This window comes from Sporobolomyces koalae, assembly GCF_050403365.1.
Source record: "Sporobolomyces koalae JCM15063 DNA, S_koalae_JCM15063T_v1_ctg58, whole genome shotgun sequence".
Lineage (NCBI taxonomy): Eukaryota > Fungi > Basidiomycota > Microbotryomycetes > Sporidiobolales > Sporidiobolaceae > Sporobolomyces > Sporobolomyces koalae.
Genome location: NW_027481713.1, coordinates 1 through 20265, shown reverse-complemented (window position 1 = coordinate 20265; position 20265 = coordinate 1). Strand labels below are relative to the sequence as shown.

At 51.2% G+C, this 20265-nt stretch overlaps 8 protein-coding genes across 8 annotated transcripts; 2 read left to right on the top strand and 6 right to left on the bottom strand.

Moving 5' to 3' along the window:
- Window positions 1-336: 336 nt before the first annotated feature.
- On the bottom strand, window positions 337-2747 carry JCM15063_006450 (cytidine deaminase family protein; the record flags this gene model as incomplete). Its single annotated transcript, XM_076681174.1, has 5 exons — window positions 337-650; window positions 727-762; window positions 2266-2335; window positions 2387-2604; window positions 2684-2747. The coding sequence occupies 5 exons, from the start codon at window positions 2745-2747 to the stop codon at window positions 337-339; spliced, it is 702 nt and encodes a 233-aa protein (XP_076531689.1).
- Window positions 2748-3106: 359 nt separating this feature from the next.
- JCM15063_006449 (uncharacterized protein) lies at window positions 3107-3907 on the top strand (the record flags this gene model as incomplete). Its single annotated transcript, XM_076681173.1, has 3 exons — window positions 3107-3444; window positions 3518-3574; window positions 3655-3907. 3 exons carry the CDS (start codon window positions 3107-3109, stop codon window positions 3905-3907), a joined length of 648 nt encoding a protein of 215 aa, XP_076531688.1.
- Window positions 3908-4371: 464 nt separating this feature from the next.
- On the bottom strand, window positions 4372-6373 carry JCM15063_006448 (uncharacterized protein; the record flags this gene model as incomplete). The annotated part of the gene is made up of 3 exons (XM_076681172.1): window positions 4372-5604; window positions 5678-5709; window positions 6007-6373. 3 exons carry the CDS (start codon window positions 6371-6373, stop codon window positions 4372-4374), a joined length of 1632 nt encoding a protein of 543 aa, XP_076531687.1.
- A 583-nt stretch (window positions 6374-6956) lies between these two features.
- Window positions 6957-10363, bottom strand: DNM1 (dynamin-related GTPase DNM1; the record flags this gene model as incomplete). The annotated part of the gene is made up of 12 exons (XM_076681171.1): window positions 6957-6977; window positions 7042-7202; window positions 7280-7430; window positions 7506-8114; window positions 8185-8406; window positions 8478-8966; window positions 9033-9375; window positions 9445-9583; window positions 9669-9985; window positions 10067-10105; window positions 10192-10243; window positions 10306-10363. 12 exons carry the CDS (start codon window positions 10361-10363, stop codon window positions 6957-6959), a joined length of 2601 nt encoding a protein of 866 aa, XP_076531686.1.
- A 606-nt stretch (window positions 10364-10969) lies between these two features.
- On the bottom strand, window positions 10970-12316 carry NBP35 (Fe-S cluster-binding ATPase; the record flags this gene model as incomplete). The annotated part of the gene is made up of 5 exons (XM_076681170.1): window positions 10970-11007; window positions 11091-11742; window positions 11806-12039; window positions 12120-12141; window positions 12213-12316. 5 exons carry the CDS (start codon window positions 12314-12316, stop codon window positions 10970-10972), a joined length of 1050 nt encoding a protein of 349 aa, XP_076531685.1.
- Window positions 12317-12536: 220 nt separating this feature from the next.
- Window positions 12537-13100, top strand: JCM15063_006445 (cyclin-dependent kinases regulatory subunit; the record flags this gene model as incomplete). The annotated part of the gene is made up of 3 exons (XM_076681169.1): window positions 12537-12621; window positions 12847-12865; window positions 12926-13100. 3 exons carry the CDS (start codon window positions 12537-12539, stop codon window positions 13098-13100), a joined length of 279 nt encoding a protein of 92 aa, XP_076531684.1.
- Window positions 13101-14900: 1800 nt separating this feature from the next.
- On the bottom strand, window positions 14901-17265 carry JCM15063_006444 (uncharacterized protein; the record flags this gene model as incomplete). Its single annotated transcript, XM_076681168.1, has 7 exons — window positions 14901-15353; window positions 15432-15522; window positions 15613-15721; window positions 15811-16033; window positions 16107-16619; window positions 16700-16805; window positions 16889-17265. 7 exons carry the CDS (start codon window positions 17263-17265, stop codon window positions 14901-14903), a joined length of 1872 nt encoding a protein of 623 aa, XP_076531683.1.
- Window positions 17266-17953: 688 nt separating this feature from the next.
- Window positions 17954-20119, bottom strand: JCM15063_006443 (uncharacterized protein; the record flags this gene model as incomplete). The annotated part of the gene is made up of 8 exons (XM_076681167.1): window positions 17954-18209; window positions 18298-18429; window positions 18528-18680; window positions 18750-19333; window positions 19407-19530; window positions 19620-19712; window positions 19823-19916; window positions 19993-20119. The coding sequence occupies 8 exons, from the start codon at window positions 20117-20119 to the stop codon at window positions 17954-17956; spliced, it is 1563 nt and encodes a 520-aa protein (XP_076531682.1).
- Between the last annotated feature and the right edge of the window lie 146 nt (window positions 20120-20265).

Sequence of the window (20265 nt, the reverse complement as noted above, 5' to 3'; positions counted from 1 at the left end):
TCGTTCTTTTCTTCATTCGCAATACAGAATACAAGTACATACAGCTCACTTCCCGCGATGTGTTCGCAACGGAGTAGATTCTGGATAGAATGAGCGGATCGTTGCCAACGTATCGCGAATCAGCAAGCGTCGAGGCGTTCAGAGCGTCTCTGATCGCCGCGGTGTGGTTCTCCCACAAGCAACTAAGAAGGTAGAACAAGATAAAAGCGCAAGTTGCGAGATCAGGGAACAGCGTCTGCGCCGTAATTACACGCGGAACCCCAAAATAACTGGAAAACTGCCAAAAAGAAAAGTTGTGACCAAACCAGAACATCAACCTCGTCGGGGTGTGGATACTCATGCCAAACCAAAGTAGGCGATTGTTGCGAGGGTTGCCGCGAACGAGATCCATGTGGTGCGCGAATCGCTCAAGCCCTTGACCCCTGAACCAGCATCGGTTGCCGTGGGTGATGCACCCGAAGAAGTCTTGGAACCTTCTGAAGTGGTGTTCGTTGCCGAGGCAGAAGAAGAAGCGGAAGAAGCGGTAGGGGTTCCGGAGGAAGTTTCGGAAGCTTCGCCTGAATTGGTAGCGGTGCTCGATATTTCTCCTTCAACTGAAGACGAGGCCGAGCTTTCGGTTCCTCCGCTAGCGGAACAAACTTGATTGAACGCTGTGTATGTTTGGGAGTTCGTGGTGGTGAGCGTGAAAAAGCTTTACAAAAACGGCAAACAGTCTCCTTGACTAACCTTGTCCAGTTTGTGTTGCCGACTCTGAGCCAACGCCTGTTTTCGGAAACTCGTCGTCAGCTTGGCACCCTTTTTGCTGGCATCACAAGAGACGAGACGGTGTTACAAGTCACGCAAGAGTCAAACTTGGTCTTCAACCCTTGTTCGCATGCACAAGCAGTCAAAGCTTTCTCATCAGTCTGATCTCCACCTGGTCCTAGACATCCCTGTCGGATCCAAGAAGATGTGAATGAAAAAAAGAAGTATGTAGAAGAGAGAATGAGCTTTCATGATACATGGACCCCGACACGAAAGGAGGAATTTTTTTTTACTTACGAGTGCTCCATTCAACCACCCTGCACAACTATCATCGTTCGTACATTCCCCTTGTCCAACTTTGGTCGTGACTTCAGTAGCGAAATTCTCGAGAGCTGCATAGACCGCTGCCGGAGAGGATGTGTCTTGTCGACGGACCAACCATGGGGGACTCGTGGCGAGTACTGCAAGTGTTTCGCGGGAATCAGCGAAATCTTGGGGAGAGAGTTCTGTAGAGTTGTGACTGACCGGAAGAAGTCGAGAGCAAGGCGAGTGTCAATACCTGAAGCATGTTGAGGATTCAAAAATAGGAGCCGATGTGGAAGACAGCAAACACGAGAGAGAGAGGAATGAAAGGAAGCAACTCGCCAAGCACAAGGTGGACCCTGTGCGCATATGTGTGCACAGTCCCAGGCAAGAGAGATGCCACGAGAGAGAGGGTAACCGAGCGCATAGTCTTTTAACAAAAAGAAAACGAGAACCTTGCACTTTCCTTGGCGGTCCAAGCGGGACGAAGCTTGAGACGGCAATTAGTTCCTGCTCGACTCGATCAAATGTCTTGTAAGAAGGAGCGTCTTTGGGATGGCCGCACGGCCCTTCGTTTGCACAGAGTCTGTGCGTTTTCATGCTCATGCAAGAGGTATGGGACCGGGAATACTCTCGAGCGGGATCAGCAGCGCGACAGGTAAAGGTCCCTCCTCTTTGCAAGGGGGGATCCAATCGGATCTGCTTTATGTTCAGTGTGGAAAGTACTTCGGGGGGCGGGTTTTGAAAATTTTGGGAAAGAGCCGATTCGTATCTGACACGACATTGAATCGTAAAGGTCGCCGAGTTGCAATTTGCAAAAAGATGGAAAATTTGCAGCGTTGGTACAGGTCACAAGAAAAGAAGAGGAAATGTCAAAGTCAGAATTCAGAACGTTTCAGTGGTCTCGCGGTTTGTCGAGATCTTCAGGTCCGAAACTGAGTGGCAAGAGCTATCGACACACACACACAAAAAAGATAAGTATCGATTTGAGAACGCGCATAGAAGCTCTTTCTTACCTGACCCATGGTGGTTTCAACCAAAACTCCTTCGACACCTGGTTTCCCTTCAATGTCTCTCAGTTGTACCGTTTTGGTTTCACCCTCTTTGTAGTTTGAAGGCACAAGCAAGATTGGCATCTGTAATTGTAGGCCGACAGGTTCAACATTTCGCAAGACTTGATTTTTCGAGTATTTGGAGTGAGAGAGGGGGGGAACCCACGTCGAGGGGACAAAACTCTCGCAAGAGTTGACGACAGATACCACAAGGAGAGATAATCGCCGGAACATCCCTGTAAAACATCGAACGAGTCAGACAAACCGGAAACTGTCGAGCATTTAACCCCGAGAGGAAGAATCAAGACTTGCGAAGTGACGGCGAGTCCAAGGAATTTCTTGGTTCCCGACGAGACAGCCTTCACGATGGCAGTACGTTCTGCACAAATGGCACCACCGTAACTCGCGCATTCGACGTTGGCTCCCGTCACGAAATCGTGGTCGTCTTTCAACATGCAAGCTCCGACCCTGAATTTCGAGTACGGAGAGTAACTGCCGTCCCTCGCTGGTGTCGCAGTGTGATCAAGCAGGTTCCGTTATAGTCAGCAAGGTGTGGGGGGAGGGAGACAAGCAGAATGACGAACCCGCAAGAGCCGAAGAGATCAAGGTTGCGCGCTGTGCGTCAGTGAGACTTAGAGGAGCAGGCATGGTGATGTAAGTCAATCTCGATACGTGTAGTCGAGAGGGAGGCGAGAGAAGCAGATGAGACGTCGAATCGGATTACCCGGCAATTGTATCCGGGTTTTACAAGTTTGTAATCGGTTCGTAGAGTCTCCCCCGGCCGACCCGATAGACTCGGCTGCTCTGTCGCCCGTACATCCAACCTTGGGCGCATCAATCAAATTCTTCAAGAGCCCCCACTCGATTCACCCCCGCGTCGATCGTACGGACTCAAAGTCGAAGCGGCGTCACGTGTCTGACTGTTTGCAATCACCTCTCGATTCTCGCTCTCAACTCCTATACCCGGAACCTCGAAGGCTTTCACTCTCGACTGACGCACGTGAACCATGTCGGAATCAATCTCTGTTGTCGCTCCACCGGCGACCGTCCCTGAAGACTCGACTTTGGAACCTTCGGATGCGGCGCCTCTTCCCCGACCTGCCTCGACCCTAGTCGAATCCACAGCGTCCTCCTCGACACCATTACCCTCAACGACTGGACTCGATTCAACGGAAGCACCAAAACATGCGACGGAGACAGAACCAGGGTTGGAACGATTCGCAGGTACCGAATCGGATGCGGCTAGAGCTGCGATGCAAGCGAGTCAATTCAACAAACTCTTGACTTGGAACCGTCGGACTCGAATCGCAACAAAACAAGATTGTTGGGATTGGTCAACTGCAACGTTGAGTTCGAACACCAACTCGGAAAACCCTTTCTGTTGGTTTTTTTCCTTGACAAAGGGTTGTTTTCTTTAGGTATCACGTTCCGAGACAATCTGAAGAGTATTACTCGAATGTGACTCGGTTACCAGGGTACGGAACAATCTCTTTCTTTGAGCTTTTGCTTTTCCCCCTCGCCAAGGAACTGATTCCTTCTCTCTAACCTTTTACAGAGATCCCAATGCGCCTCCTCAAACTACTGCAAATGGAACTTCTACCCACCAACCACGTGAAAGACGGTATCCAACTTCAATCACCGTCTCTTCAAACCCCCACGGAGGCGGAGGCAAAGACGAATTCGATTCCGACGGAGAACCAAATCATTCAAACTCGAACGGTCAGCATATGGGTGGGAATACGACTTTGAGAGGGTATCACGATAGTGGGAGACCGAAACGTAGTAGACAAGCCATGACTAGGAATTAGGGGGTTCTTTTCTTGGGGACCCTATCCCCCAATCTCCTATTCTTCGATACCATCTGTGGGGTGCGTTGTAGGAATTCACTTCTTGTTGTTGGAGCAGACGACAAAACGAGGTTTGTGAAAGATAGTGATTGCAAGAGAGAGAAGAAGAAAAGGGAACGGGATTGATTTGATCTCAGGAGCTCGATGAGAGACATGTGAGCATCCGTCAGAGTTCGGAGTATATATCGAGAACGAAAGAAAAAAAGGGATCTACGTCGACGACGTCGAGTGAAAAGGGTTGAGGAGAAAAATAGGTGAGAGGCGCGATCTTGAAAGTCGAAAAGAAGAAGAAAGACGAGGGAAGGTTCGTGGTGTGGGGAGGCAAGAAGAAGGAAAGAAGCAGGAAAGAAAGAGAAAAGTTCCGACAAAAAGCAGAAAGAAAAGAAGAGAAGAAAAAGAGAAACGTTTGATGAGGAAGAGAGAGCTTAATTGATCCCACCATAAGGATCGTCTTCTTGATCATCCTGGTAATGATCGAGACCTCCATTCCTGATGCTCAACCTCCTCCTGACGGCCTGTTCCCGTTCTTCCTCATCCTGGTTCCATTCTCCCGACCCCAATCGCGCTTGACTACTCGTGCCATCATGTCCAGTTCGTTCGGTCCCATGGAAAAACGTTTGTTGCACGTTGCGATCGGTGGGAGTGCCAGATCGTTCCTGAACGTATTCGATGGGAGATTGGACTCGACCTCGTTGGTTCGCGGACAAAGGTTCGGCGTGTTCATCATCGTGTTCGTACACGAGCGACAAAGGACGTTCATCGGGATGTCCATGAGAGTGAGAAGACGAAGATGCTCCAGGTCGCAATGGACCCGGTACGATCGCTCTTGTCGCTGGACCTCCATCCGAGAATTGACTGTATGAAGAAACTTGACTGTTGGCGCGCGACAAGTTCTGTTGTTGTTGAGAATAGTTCATCATCATGGGAGGTGCGATCCCGTTCCAGTGTCCAGCAGCAGCAGTCGAGAGTCCACCATTATCGGCGTATTGAACCGGTTGGGGAGCTTGAGGGTACGAGGCGTATGGATCACCTCCTAGCGGGGGTGAGTACCCTTGTCCTGCGGGTACGACTTGACCCGGTTGGAACGAAGGCATCATCTGTTGATGTTGGTAGTGGTTCATGATTGCCGTAGGAGGACGAGGGTTGTTGAGCGTTCCACCTCGCGCGAGTCCAGGCAAGATGGCTCCTACTCCAACGTTCGACATCGAGTACTCGCTCATTTGAGGCGAGTGTCCTCCAGGAGCACCGGGAGGACCTACTCCAGCTGCGAGAGCTGGACCTCGGAACGAATGAAGGGATTGTTGCGCGTACGCGTCGTCGTCGTCATCGAGCATGACTGAAGCTCGGTGGAACTCGTCTCGATCGAACGGTGAGATGACATCGTCGTCGTGTTTGCGAGAGTACTTCTTGAACAGGAACGCGATCAACGCCGCGACAAACACGACTCCGACGACTGCACCCGCGACGATTCCGATGACACTTCCAGTACCGATGCTCGAACCGGACGACGAACCTTCAGTCGCGTTCGCGAGCGCGGCGGTTGAAGCCGTTGCAATCGTTGGAGTACCGTTCACAATCACGACCGTGGTCCGAGCCGAAGTCGACGTCGCATCTTGGGGCGTCGAGGTCAATTCGATCCTACTGAGACTCGAAGAGCTCTGTTACGAGTATCAGAAACATATCAGCTCAAAGGGTGTTCCTGCGTAGCTCCGAAGAGAGTGGGGTTCTCACAGAAGACGCAGTGGTCGCAGCAGTTGAAGTACCTGGGTTTTCGTTCGTCGGGACAAGTGCAAGTCAGCTCGTGCACTATACAGTGATTTCCGACGTTGAGCTCCGTATGAGAAAAAGGGACCGGGGTGTCCGAAACAACGACGCGTCGAGTTTCTGTTGAATGATCGAAAAGAAAAGACGCGTCTGCCACTAGTCGTGTTTTTGTTGTTTGAAGCTTTCTCCCTTTCTTCCCACCATGCTCCACCAACGAGGCATCTCCCATCAAGTCATGTACGAACGATCTTTTCGGCAAGATTCCTAGAGAGAGAGAGAAAAGAGAGAGACTCAACTGGTAGTCGTGGTCGAACTCGAAACAACTGCAGATGAACTGGGAGTCGTACTCGAACTAGTCGTCGTAGTACTAGTCGAACTCGATTCCACCGGAGCGACCGTAGTCGTCGTCGTAGTCGAAGCAGCAGCAGGTGAACTCGTCGTCGTAACTTGTTGCGGAGTCGTAGTCGTCGTCGTTTGTGCTGCTGGTGCTTGAGAAGTGGTTTCAGGTGCACGAGAAGTGGTGGTGACGGCGGCTTGTGCGGCCGAGGAAGAGGACGTTGCGGCATTAGTTGAACCATCTCCCGCAGCCGCAGCGTTCGCTTCAGGTCCAACTCGTTGTCGACGGATCAATCGATCCATCGCAGGTGAATGATGGTGATCCATCGTTCAGCGAATAGAGTGAGGGTTTGGGGTCGACAAGTTGATCGAAAGAAACCGGGGTCCGAACCGTCGCTTTCAGATTCGCACAGTTCCCTTTCTGCTCCGTGTCGGAATGGGAGAGGATTTAAACGAGTGTGGGGAGTGCCGAGAGAGAGACAACTTGCAACGAAGCACTTGTCCCTTTGGCGTTGTTGGCGGTGGTGGGAAACTTTGATGGGCGAGAAAGAGACGAGATGCGCGAGGCGCGATTAGCGGCGAAAACAATAACACGCGGCGTGGGCGCGCTTGCGAAATCGGACCGGGGGAAATTTCTCTCAATCAACCCACGACGACATCGTACATGTCATTGCAATAGAGACATGGTGAGAAGAGTCTTTTCGAGCGTGTGCGCCAACGGTGAGAGAGACTAAACAAAACAAAAAAGAAACGGAGTCGTAAAAGAATGATCCTCCGCGGACGTGTATATTGCGAGAGCGATCAAACGTGGCAACGACTCGAAGAAAGACGTGAACAAAGGATTGTACAGCTATACTGGCACACAAGGAAGCAAAGAGAGAGAAAATGGACGGAAAAGATTTGAGCCTGTCTACAGGACCTCGGAGAGTGTCTGCATAGAAAGAACCTAGTCAATTCTAGTCTCCCCGTCCGAGCAAGAGAATAGAGACGCGGACCTGGAACGCTTCTTTGTACGCTTTCAAGAGTCCCTTGATCCTCGTACGTTCCGCCGTCAACGCTTCGTCCTCGTACAAGAGTTCGCCAAACAACGAGTCCTTGTACAACGATGCGACCAAACGGTTCTGAACCGACTCGCGTGAGAAATTGACCAACAAGTCTGTAACGACAACGACGACGATTAAAGCTCGTCAGTTTGATCCATGAGGTTGAGGAGGGTAAAAGAGCTCGTCGTACGCATGATGGCTTTAGGAACGAGATCTTTGACCGTTTGTCGTACGATTGAAAAGTACGAAGCGATGAGAGCTCGAATCAAATTCGTCTCCATCTCTTCTCGTTGAGTCAATCCCGATTCTCCTCCAGGTTGATTCTCGTCAAGTGCCGGTGCCTTGTTCAATCCAGCAAAGAAGATCGGTCAGGGGTTCAGAAAGGGTTTGTTCCCAAACTCATAGAGTCCACTTACGGGTTCGAGGTGTTTTTCAAGACTCTTCATCTCGAATGCAGCGGCGTTCCCTTCCAACCCTTTCCTTCCATGCAACGGGTTCTCCCTCGTCGCTACCGACGACGAGTTTTGTCCGACGATCCTTCCCGGGTGGGCACCTACTGAAGCAGGTCCCGCGAGGTGAGGTTCTTGTCCTCCGAAAAAGTAGTTCAAGAACGATTCTTTCGCTGATCCCGGGTGGTTCGATGACGACGAGTGCATCCCGTTCGTAGAAGCATAGTTGGAATGCGCAAAGGGAGACGAAGGTGAAGTGAGGTGTGAAGCTGGGTACGCTCGAGATGCAGCAACTCCTGAAGAAGCCGAAGAGATCGATGCTCGAGATTGGTGGTGTGGGTGTGAACCTGAACCCGAGATGATCGTCGATTGAGAAGTGGATGCTGCTGCCGAATCCGAGAACCTGGGTCCGTTCTTGGATCGATCGTGTACAGTCGAAGACGTCGAACGTGCCTTTTCGTATCCTGTCGCACCAGTACCTGCGGGTCGACCATTTGGTACGAGGTATCCTGAAGCTTGATCGTCAATCTCGTCATCCGGTCCCGAATTCGAATGACTGTCCTCCTCGGCCGATGCCTACATATGATCATTCACACGAGTCAGCTCCTCCCTGATGACACAGAGAACGAGAAAAAGACGCATTTACTTTTTTCTCGGCTTCGAGGCGTTTCAGTTCAGTCTGTCTCGCACTCTCACGAGCGGCTTCGGCACTGCCTTTGACGAAATCGGGATGGTTCGTGTTGATGTACGCCGCTTGGATCGAGATCAAGCTCTGGACGTATTCCGAAGTGGGACCCAATCGTTCGCGCAACAACTCGCTCACGACTTCGATCAGTTGAGCGTGCAAACGAGGGTACCGTTGCAATTCCTGTTTTGAGAGCGGTATTTCAAGAAATCAGCTTCTTGCGTGCTGCATAGAGGTGTAGGAAAAACACTGACGGCCGAAGTGCAGTTGTGACAAATCTTCATGAGCTCTTCGTACACCAATTCGACACATCTCAAACTCGGAGGTTCGAGCAACTTGATCTGAGGTTTGACCAACAAATCGAACGCGACTTCGGGGACAAACAGACTCGGTCTCGGTCCCGTCGAGTTTCGGATCGCGGTTCGAATGTCTTGAGTCGTCAAGTTGCGAGTGGGGTTGATACTCTCGAGTGCGTGTCCAAACACGTCGTTGAAAATGTAATAGATCCTCGCACCTCCACACAGTTCCTTCGTCGAGATCTCGAGCGAAGTACCGTCGATCGATGCAACAAAGTCTCGAACGAATTGAGTCATGAGTTGAAGGATCAACGTTCCTCGTTGAGGACCTTCCGACACGAACTGGGAGTCGCCAAACGCGTTCAATTCTTGTTGAGTTTGTCCCATCAACGTGTTGAGTCGAGCTTTCATATCGGGCAACTTGTCTCGGATATGGTTCATCAACACCTACTCCCTTTTGTCATCAGCGTGATTGTTCGAATCAGAAGCGACGGATGAATTTCTCTTGTTTACCTGGTTGAGAGTTTTGGCTAGGAACTTGGTACCACACCGATGGGCAATGTTGCGATATCCCGGATGGTTCCTGAAGAATTCTTCCTCGGTTCTCAACTGTTCGTCCATCGGTTTGTCACTCATGATGTCTTGTTGACTACGACCGACGACTCCAATGAACCCGAGTTTGAGCGGGTACACGCGTCCGGTTAAGATGTCGAGGGCGTTTGTGCCCGCATCCATGAGGTCGAGTTTGGTCAACACTCCGATCGTGCGTCGACCTTGAGGATCGACCGCTCGTGCGAGTTTGAGCGACTCGGAGTTGGCGAGGTCGACGTTTGCGGGAGAGATGGCAAGGATGACACTGAGTTTGTAAAAGAGTTGTCAGTGCGATGTGGGAAATCCCTTGAAGGTTCTCTGCTTGCTGCTTTACCAGTTGGGTTTCGAAACGTAGTCGAGAACGAGGTTGCGAATCTGACGTTCAATGTCTGTAGGTTGATCTCCAACGGGAATCTTGGTCAATCCGGGCAAATCGACGAGGGTCAAATTGAGGACGTTTGGCGAGTAAATCTCTGCAAAATGTCAGATTCGGTCAGTTACATTTGAAAGGACTGAAAGAAGAATGAGGAAAGGGAGAGCGAGAGAGCGAGACTGAACTGAGATGAATCGGTAACCTCGAGATTCCCTTGTTGCCTCCCGCGACTCGAAGAGTTTCAGATTCAATCTCTTTGCGAATCTCTTTGAAATCGTAAAACCTCTTGTCCATGTGCAAAAACTCTCCATACTCCTGAGGCGCGTTCGCTCCAACCGCGGACGATGGAGAAGGTTCGGTTCCATGGGAAGATGACGAAGAAGAGAGGGTGTACGAAGAGGTGTTGTGGTTGAGAGGAAGAGGCGTGTGAACGAGTTGCAACACGAGGGGTCTTCGGGTAACGATGCCAGAACCTCGAGGAAGGAAATCTTTGCCAACGATCCTGAATCGAAGAAACAGTATCCAACGTCAGCGAGCTTGAAGAGAGAGAGAGAGAGAGGGAAAGACTATGAGGGGGACTCACGTTTCCAACACTGAAGATTTTCCAGCAGATTGCGACCCGCTGTTGTGGCGTGACAAGGATTTGAACAATCAATGAATCGCCCAGAAATGGGCTTGACGAGGTGGAAAGGGGTGTAGTAGACTCACACGACGACGATCTGGGGTAGGTCGACAGTCTCGCCTCCGACCGTACTGAACGCTGTAAGCGAATTTCAACACATCGTCAGGCATGCACGAGCGACGAGGAGGGGTGAGCCGTACTCTCTTGCAACCGGTTGACAACCTTGATCAAGTCGGTCCCTTCAAACGAAGCACCCATATCTCGAGATCTTGACAGTGGTCCGTAAACGAAGAGTGATCGAGGGTCACGCGAGAGCAAAGGAAGGGGGCGGGAGGTTGCGGTAAGGGCTTGTTACCCCGAGAATTGTCGATGAGGTGGAGCGAATTCGTATTCACCCGGAATCCGTAGTTAGGAATTCCTCGCTTCGAGTCGGGTTCGCTTGAGGCTCGCCGAAGCTGAATAAGAGCCTAATGGAGCTGAACCGAGCGAGGCTTGAAAGAGGCGAGTATCGAGGATTAGGTCGCGAGCGAGCGGGACGTTTCAAGACCGCGCGCGCGCGTTCAACCGGCGACGGCACCAGCTGCAGCAGTCATTGCATTCAATTTTGTGACCTTCGACTCGTAACGCCACTGGATCCGGTTCGTCAAGCACGAGTACCTAGCCGATCAGCTCGAAGAGCTTTCGAAAAACGACAGGATTTATCTATTCAAGACACACGTGGGACGAGAAAAAAGTGCAGAGCTACAGGTGAAGATAACAATGACAACAAATGGTGAATCGGGATGCATGGGCCAAAAAAGGGGGGGCGAAGCGAGAGGAGAAAAGTGCTATGAGGATAACTAGCAGGCGTCTTCTGATGATTGTCTAGTTTTTGGACTTCGATGCAAGTTTCTCTTTCAACCCTGTGACCGTGTGAACAAGAACGAGTGTCAGTAAAGGAAAAGGACCGGGAAAGAGTGGAGGAGACGAGGGAGAGAAACCGTACGAGTGACGATTTTGCGATACGCAGTACTTGCCGGACTGTCTGGGTACTCGTCCAAGAAACTGAGTCCGAAATCTCCCGTTTTGCCAATCCTAGGATCCAACGGAACTTGTCCCAACAATTCGGTCCCCCATTCTTCTACCAATTGTCTCGCTCCTCCCGTCGACGGGACAAAGATGTCGGATTCCCCTCCACAACTCGGACACACGAACCCACTCATGTTTTCAACGACTCCGAGGATCGGGACTCCGACTTTGCGACAGAAATCTAATTCTTTGCGAACGTCTTGCAACGCGACTTCTTGAGGAGTCGTGACGATGACGGCACCATCGATTCCACCCGTTGCGGCCGCGAGGTACTGTACGACCGACAAGTGTTCGTCCGAAGTACCTGGAGGCGTATCGACGACGAGGTGTGCGAGTTTGCCCCAATCGACATCTTTGAGGAATTGTTTGATGATGCCGTTCTTCTTCGGTCCTCTCCAAATCACGGCACTGTTTTGGTTTGGCAACAGGAACCCGATCGAGACGAGCGAGAGTGAATCCGAGACCGACAGAGGTAGGATTCCTGCCGAAGTCGAATGAAGTCGAGAGTTTTGCATCCCAAACAACAAGGGGAGGGAAGGACCACAAATATCGATATCCATCAATCCCGTCTATAGTTGCCTCGGAACAAATCAGTTTTCATACGAGATAGAGAGAGAGAGTAAACGACTGACATCGTTCTCGCCCGGTTCTCCTTCACTCAACCCCCATCCCAACATGGCACTGACAGTACTCTTTCCCACTCCACCTTTCCCACTCAGAACGAGGATCTTGTGTTTGACGTCTTTGAGTCGTTCTTGAACTTGAGCGAGATCTGGATCTGGACCTTTCGGGGCAGTTTGGCATGCGTCTTGGTTTGGACATCCTGCACAACCTGGTGCACTCCCTGCAGACAAGGATTCCGTTCCCTGGAAACCACGCGAAAATCGGCGAGTTTCGATGAGTAAGCGGTGCAACTTGTAACTTTGAGAGAAGACGAGATGCGTACGGGACAGTGTTCAGGGGCATCTCTATCAAAGAGTTGATGGAAACGTTGGCTTAGCTGACAAGGAGAACGGTATAGAGAGAGAGAGAGGCGCACTCGGGAATGTTGGAGGGGAGCAGGGTCGCCACTGCTTGCGCCTTGTGAGTATGCTCGGTCCCAGTCGGACATGCAGGAGGCAGTTCGAGTGTAGTAGCGGGCATCCCTTTCCTAGAGAACAGGGTCGGAAGGTGGAGGAAGGATGATGAGTGAATATAATCCGACTTGGATCACCTTTATTATTTCGCTTTCTGATCGACCTCCGCATCCCGCCCAGGGTCAATCGACTCGACTCGAGTCTCGATTGAATCAGACCTTCGACCTTCCCACAGAACTACAGCACAGAAAAGGACAAGGCACGATCAAGCGAGTCGGTTGACAAAAATGTTGTCGGCGAAAGAACTCGGACAGAAACAACGCGACATTGAACGGTGGAGTGAAGAGATCTACTATTCGCCTCGGTACAGTGGTAAGCTACAGCTCTGACATCGGATCGTTCAGAGCGGGCCTGTGAAACCTAAACTGTCGACTCGATCAATGTTGACTGATCCGCCGCGAGCGCGTCACGCTCTCGACCTCCTTGATCCTCGATCAATCGATATCGGAAACATTCTGTGCTGGCGTACTCGATGCGTGAAGAAGCAAGCGCGAATTGAATGCTGACTCGTTCCTCTTGCTCTCTCGATTTTCATAGATGATGATTTCGAATACCGGTATATCCAGTGCCACTTCTAGTATCAGGATTTCAATTGACCGTGATCTTGCATACGTAGGCATGTGATTGTTCCGAAAGCGCTCGTCAAGTACTTGCCGACAGACCGTCTCGCCGAAGAAGACGAATGGCGAGGGCTAGGGATTCGACAGAGTCCAGGATGGGAGCACTACATGCGACATGCACCTGAACCTCACATCCTCTTGTTCAAGCGTGACAAGAACTATGGCATGTGAAACCCTGGTTGACCCCGAACAGCACGTGTATGGCTTTCCTCCTTTTTCTTTTTTCTGTGCAGGTAACTGAGAGCTGATCTCTTTGCGAATCACAGCATAATCTGCCACGACAAGGACCACCTGCAACTCGCATTCGGAAAAAATACACAAATTCGCATACCCCTTCTTGACCTCCCTTCGCATTTCACCTTTCCAATCGCAATAATATATACTGCATCTATCTCTTTCCAATATTGCTTTCGTTTCAGCCTCCCTTCTTATTCTTTGCCTCTTTCTGGTATTCCAGGCGAAAACCCGAGGCTGTGTAACACCCATGTTTCTCTTGGGATGCGCAATAAGCTCGGTACTGCCGCTAGACCCAAGCGTATCACACGTACGTATAAGCCACCCGAAGCAGAAACGTCCGGAAAGAGACTCGAGTAAAAAGAAAACGAGAAAGAAAAAGAGAGAGAAACAGTCGGGGAGCAAAAAGAGGCCCACTGACGGATTTGAACCATCGACCTCCGCCAAGTATTCGCACACAAGTGCGTCCCAAAGACGGAATCATAACTACTAGACTAAGTGGGCAAACAGCAGTGAGCTTGCACACTTGTACAAAGTATATATACTTATCAAAAAGAAGGAGATAGACATGGTCTATACAGCGATCATCGAGAGGTTTGTGACCGGTAGAAAGCAGATGAACGTTCCTGACTATCAACTGTACTACGGAAGGCTGCAAGCAGTGTTCAGATGGCTCAGATCAGGTAGCTGTAGTTGCAAGTCGCACGAGCTCAGAGTTTCGGCGAGCTCTTTCTCCCTAGCAGGTGACTTGGCGGATACTCGACAGAACATGGAACACGCAGAAATGATGAGCTTTTTCGACGTTGCTTTTCAGCGTCGGCCAAATTGTTAGTTTGCGGCGTGAAAAGCGAGACGAAAAAGAAATCGCGGTCGTCTCCTTGCGGAACGGCATCAATTCGGTCTGTACCAGATCGGGTTCTGAAGGAGGAAAGTAGGACGACGAGTTGAGAGATTTCTCAGTGAACTGAGCGCAGGTAGTATTGCAAGCCTTGACCGCTCTAAAGATGTTTGCTGATTTTGTAGGGCCCTGATAATCCAATTGAACGACGCGCGGTCAGATCGTACCAAAGTGAATGAAGCAGTAGTGAAGTAATGTAAAAACCCGGAGTAGCGCGTCATAATTTCGTAGGCTGTTCTGTGAAGACATTGACTTACGATGTTCAGATTCCGGAGGTCCGGGCGCTAGTTCACAGTACCAGCGTTGAGCAGGTGACCTGCTATAGGGCAAGACGCTGATGGAGAACGGGCCTGGCGGTGGAACGAGTTCGTAGCATGACAGCGGAAAGTAGTGAAACTTGAGAGACAAAAAAAGCTGCAACTGGTTGCCGCTGCTGTATATGTACGTAGTAAGCTCCTCTGTACATCAGGCCTACTTAGTCTAGTAGTTATGATTCCGTCTTTGGGACGCACTGAGTGCGAATACTTGGCGGAGGTCGATGGTTCAAGTCCGTCAGTGGGCCAATTCATTTTTTTTGGCTCATGATCACCATGTCCTTTTTCTTTTCGCGTGCTTTTCTCGTGCCATTACTTCAGTCTCCTCCTCGTCGAGCTCGTCTCAATACAAGGCTATCACTCAAGGCGGACGATAGGGAAGCTCGCTATAATATCACATTGGAGCCATATTGCTATAGCAAAACAAGCAGAATCAAAGGAAACCAAAAACGACCCATAATGAAAAACGAAACACCTTCAGAGGCGCACATGTGCGCGAACATCAGCTCATCGGAATAGTGCTGTTCAGACCGATCTTGTCGCATTGCTGGCTTTCGATCCAGTCGCGGCAGCAGCCTTGATCAAACTCGCTTTCTTCTCCTTGACTAATTCCTCCCTCGTCTTGACTCTCCGAATCGTCTTGACTGGGTCGTCTCGTTGCGAGTCTCCAGAATTCGTCGTTCGACTCGGTTCAAGCACTCCCTTGTGACTCTTCTTGACGTTCTTGACACCCTCGAGACTCGACCGAACCGGTTTCTCCGGTCGTTTCGCCGGTAACCGTTCCTCGTCAATCGTCTCGGAGTTGGTAGCAGGCTGTGTCGAGTGGGCGTTTCGCAATACTTGAGTCGATTTGAGACTCTCCTTCTCGACGGGCAGAACTGGGGTATCGAGTCCCAAAGATCCCAAAAAGTCGGAAACCGTTTTCGAAGGGATCGAAGGTCGAGGTGCGGTTGAGAGTGCTTCAGGTTCGACAAGCTGCTGTACAAATTTGTGGAACCGGGATAGTTCGTCAGTTTGCGAATTCCGCCAAGCAATTCGAGAAGTCTATCTTCTCACTTTGTTGAGGGTTTTGTGACTCTTTTTCCGGTTCAAGGTCTTGTCATGCACCGTTCTGATCTCTTTGACCACTTCGGTTGGCAGCTCGTCGCTAAAGTCACAAAATTTCACAAGTCGTCAGTGTTCCGAAAGCTTTGCCGGAGGGAAAGAAAAAAAGGCGAGAGAGAGAATGACGCTTTACCCAGAATCATCGTTCATCTTGGACCGTCTCGGTTGTTTGCCCGAGTCTTTTGTCGTCGCAAACTGATCAACCAATAACTGTCCCTGTCTCAGCAGTTCCTTCGCTTCCACTATACCGGATTTCGTGAGTCGTGAAAAAAAGTCAGCGCAGAGACCAACAACAACGGTGGGCGGATCAGGCGGCTAATCGAGAGCGTACCTAATTCCGTTTGAACCATCTCTCGCTGTTCAATCGCTTCGTCTCGTGCCTCAATCTCCCGTTCAATCGCGTCTCGTGCGGTTCGGCGAGTCGATCCGATTCGACGTTCGATCGAGCCGAGACAGCTCGAGAGCGATACTCGCAAGATGTACAGTTTCTGATCGAGTTGGGATACGACTTGGGTCGGAGCAAGCGAGAGATGAGGTGCGGGGATCCCGAAAGACTGTTTCCGCAACCACCCAAGTCAAATTCGCGGTCAGAGTGCACAAGGAAGACTATCGAAAGGTAATTTTTACCTCGTCGACATTGAAATCGTTCGCCTTGAGTCGATTCCACAGTTGCCTCACTTCTCGTTTCTCGGCCGACCCCGAATCATCCTCGTGTTCCTCCTCCTCAAGTAGATCTTGTTCGGTTTTGGCCGCGGATGGAGGCGAGATGATCTTCTCGAGTTCGGGCAAGGTCAAGATTTGATCGATCCAATCGTTTAATTGTCCGAGGAACGTTCGCAGTTCGAGATTGTCGTGTTCGAGATGTTGACGAGTTTCGTCGAGTTCCTGCACCGAGGTCTTGAGGAGGTCGAGTTCGGCTTGGTTCAGGGTCGTCGCACTCGCGTCGTCCTTCTTTACTGTCATCGGCGGCGTCGAGCGTCGGGTTCGCGAGAAGTTGGAAGAGGTTGGAGAAATGTTGGAAGGAGACGCGAGGGAAGATGCATTCAAGATCTGGAGTCGACTTGTCGAGGGGTCGGAAGTGAGTTTCGAAAGTCGGAGGTGTAACGCCGTGACCTCTTGTTCTCGTTTCTTCTGATCGTGCTATACGTCATAATTGAGAGAAGATTCAATGAGACAACATAATTATATCCTGGAATTAGAAGCCGCAGGGAAGAGCGTACCGTGGCTTGAGTCTTGACAAACTGGAGTGCATTTCGAGATTTCGACAACTCCTCTCGCGCGTGTTTGTGCCGTTCTTGTTCCTGCTTGAGCTTTGCTTCGAGTTGTCTTTCAAGAGCAGGAAGCACAGGGGCGAGTCAGCCGGATCCCACGTGACTGGAAGCAAGAGTCTGTGGCAGACTCGAACTGACTTTGTTCTCGCTCGTTCCTTCTCGAGCTCCCTCTCTACGGTCTCACGTTCTCGTTCAGCACGTTCTCTGATCCCAACCTCTCGGTCAAACTCCATCACGACGCGATGTTCACGCTCGACCGCTTCCCTCGTCAACGCGGTTGATTCCTGGTTGCGTTCGATCAAATGCCATAGCAGTTTCGTAATCTGATCCTGCGCCCTCGCTTTGAGTAGTAGTTGTTCCTGGTGTCGTTTGACGTGCGACGAAGATGCGGAGGCGGGGAGGGTCGAAGCAGCGCCGGCGGTGAGGGCCGACAAGAGTAATGGTCTCGAGAGGTACCCGTGCGACACGAGTTGGGTCGACAGCGCTTGGAACGGATCTTGAAGTGTTTCCGTCATGTCTCGAATCGGGTCCTTGAAGCTTGCCGAGTCGAGCAAAGGGTCCGACGAGTTGAGAGTTGGTTGAATGAACCCAGGTTCCGGTTGTTGTTTGTCCGCGTTCCTGACTCTCTCGAAGCAGAGTCGCGCTTGTTTGACGCGTCAGTCGGTTCGAGAGACTGTTGACGTAAGTCTGCTTGAGCGTTGCGAGTCGAGTTGGTGGTTGCGAGAGAGGCAGTGATTAATTGCAACTCTGGCATGGGGGAAGCTTAAGGTTGATATTCATTTCCAATGCCGATCTATTCAAGAGAAGCCCATCACTTCAAGTCCCTTTAGCCTCGTCTGCTCCTTGTTCCACTTTGAAACTCCCGTTCTTGCCCTAGCGGACGGCGAACTCGACCAAGCCGAACCAACGAGCACAGATTCGGAAGTGAGACGAGACGCAGCGCCGGAACCGCCTGATTTCGTGCATAGTAGGCGACAATTTCGCTTATTGACGATGTAGCTTCGCACTTTCATGGAAAGATGCAAACGAGACGAGGCAAACATGGAATCGTTCCCGAGCAATTACTTGTTCGAACATACTCGATAAATAAATAAGGTGCGATGAGATGGGAGAAATAGAACGAGGGCAAAGCGAAGGCGAGAGGGAAGGGTATCGGAACGGGAAGAATGCTGATGCAGGACCGGGGGGAACCGTACGAAAGATCTAGAACGAATTGTACAGTTCGCAAGCTTGGATCCTCTGGGAAGGACCGACTTGACTTTCGCCAGACTCGGTCTTGCCCAGCTGCAAGACTTCGAGTTGACCATTTCCGTTCGAGACGGTAGGCCATTGCGGGTAGGTGCCCGAGTTGGGGTTGCCACTCTTGGCGAACGATCCCCATCGAGTTTGGACTTCTCGAACGAGCGCTTGTTGTGCGGCGGTTGAAGCCCCAGTACCAAATACCACCGCGATATCATCCCTGCAAGTGAGAAAATAAGCCTGTCAGTTTCGACCCTGAACAGCGAGACATAACTGCGAGTGAGCGGGCTCCCACAGGCTTGACGTACTCGTGGCCGACTTTGTTGCGACATTGTTCGAACCTAGCCGACGTTGAAGCCTGGATTCCGAGTTCGAATTCACCGAGGTAGACCGTCGATTGACTCGCAGCGGCTCGAGCAAATTGCTGGTTCGGGCACGTCCTGATTCAAGAAGCCACAAATTTCGCCATAGTCAGGATTCGGTTCGATCCAATCTGAAGCAGACTGGAGAAAATCTCAAAGAAGAAAGCAGAACACACCAGTACAAGTCGGTCGCGAGTTGAGTGAGGCTGTCGAACTGAGAAACCGATTCGTCGGTGTACAAACCCGACTCGATGATCGCCTCGGCACGGTCCCCGTAGAAAGCTTGGATCAGGGATTCGGTAGGGTATCCAGGCGGGATGGATTCGAGACTGTACTCAAGGAAAGCATACCTCTGTCAGCCTGTCACTGTAAACAGCGAAGGGGCAAAGAAGACTCACGCGGCAGCAACTCCGGGACAACCTTCGTCTTTGACAGTCGTAAAGATGATTTCCTTGCCCGAGTTGATGACTTGCTGTCCATCCCCTTGAACGAGGTCTCCGTCCGCGACAATGTTGAACGGTTCCGCAAACGATACTCGAGATCCAAACGTTCCTTGTTGAGCTGCGATCGCGAGTTGTCCTTGCGCCTGGAAAAACTCGGACGGTTGCTTGAGTCGCCACAGACACGCAGTCTTGAGTTTGCTGCACTTTGCAATGTCGAAGAGGAACGCGCTTCCGACCGTGTTTGCAATCTCGGAAGGTTGAGGCGAGTAATCGAGTGGCGCCGAGTGAAGGATTGCACGGTGGAACAAGTTCGAAGCCGAAGGAGTTGACAAGAGTGCTTTGACCATTTGAGCTCCACTCGATTGACCTGCAAGCGACACGAGAGACGCATCTCCTCCGAACGCGCCAATGTCATGCTGAATCGTCTCGAGCGCGAGGATCAGGTCGCGCAAACCCATGTTGCCTTCGACTCCCCATGGATCGTATTTGAGCCACCCAAAGTATCCGAGTCGGTACTGAACTGTCACGACAATCATGTTCTGCGAAAGAGTTACCCAATTAATGCAGTCAGCGGACACAGCGCCAAGACGATCGATCTCGTGAGCAACTCACCTGCGAATTGGCGAGTGCGAAACCATCGAGGTCTTTGGTCGATCCCGTCAAGAACGAGCCTCCGTGTACCCAGACAAACACTGGAAGCTTTGAATCGGGTTGTGCCTGCTTCGGGGTGAAGATGCTGAGAGAACGAGCAGAGAACCACGTCAAGGTCAGGACGTTGAAAGAATCGCTTTTGAAAGCCCCAATTTCGTGAGAAAGAACACCGACTTCATGTAGAGACAATCTTCGGATTGGTCTGAAGGGGTGTTGGGAGAGTCTTGTTGCAAACACGCTTTTGGTAACTTGGAACCATCGTACGTCCTGTTTGCGCACCGAGGTTCGAAACGACGATGACGAGCACTTGATCAACTGGTGAGCTTGCAAACGTTCAAGTGGAGAGAAGGGGAAAAGCAGCTCGAACCAGAGCTCACCCATTGAACGACGCAACCGCTTCAGGGCGCTTGAATCGAAGAGGTCCGACCGGCGATTTACCATAGGGAATCGTGTAACGGTTTCCAGCCGAGCCTGGAAATAGTGTGATACGTAATCGATCAGCTCGAAAGAGCAGGGTATGAACGAGAGAAAGAGGGAGTGCACGTACCCGAGTAACCTTGAACAGGACCTTTCGAAGTCGTGATGATTGCGGACGCTGGGACCGGGCTCGCGTCACCACTTGCCAGCAAGCCGAGAGCGACGACGAGGGAGACGAGGCGGATGTAGTGCAACATTGAAGCTCTCGAGCGATTTCCAATCGAGTGTGAGCTCGGGATGGGGGGGGGGGGGGGGGGGGTATAGGGGTGGCGAAAATTAAAAAAAAGGCGCCCCCGGGCGGGGGTTGTTTTTTTTGACGTACGCCAGGTGGGGGGCGACCAAA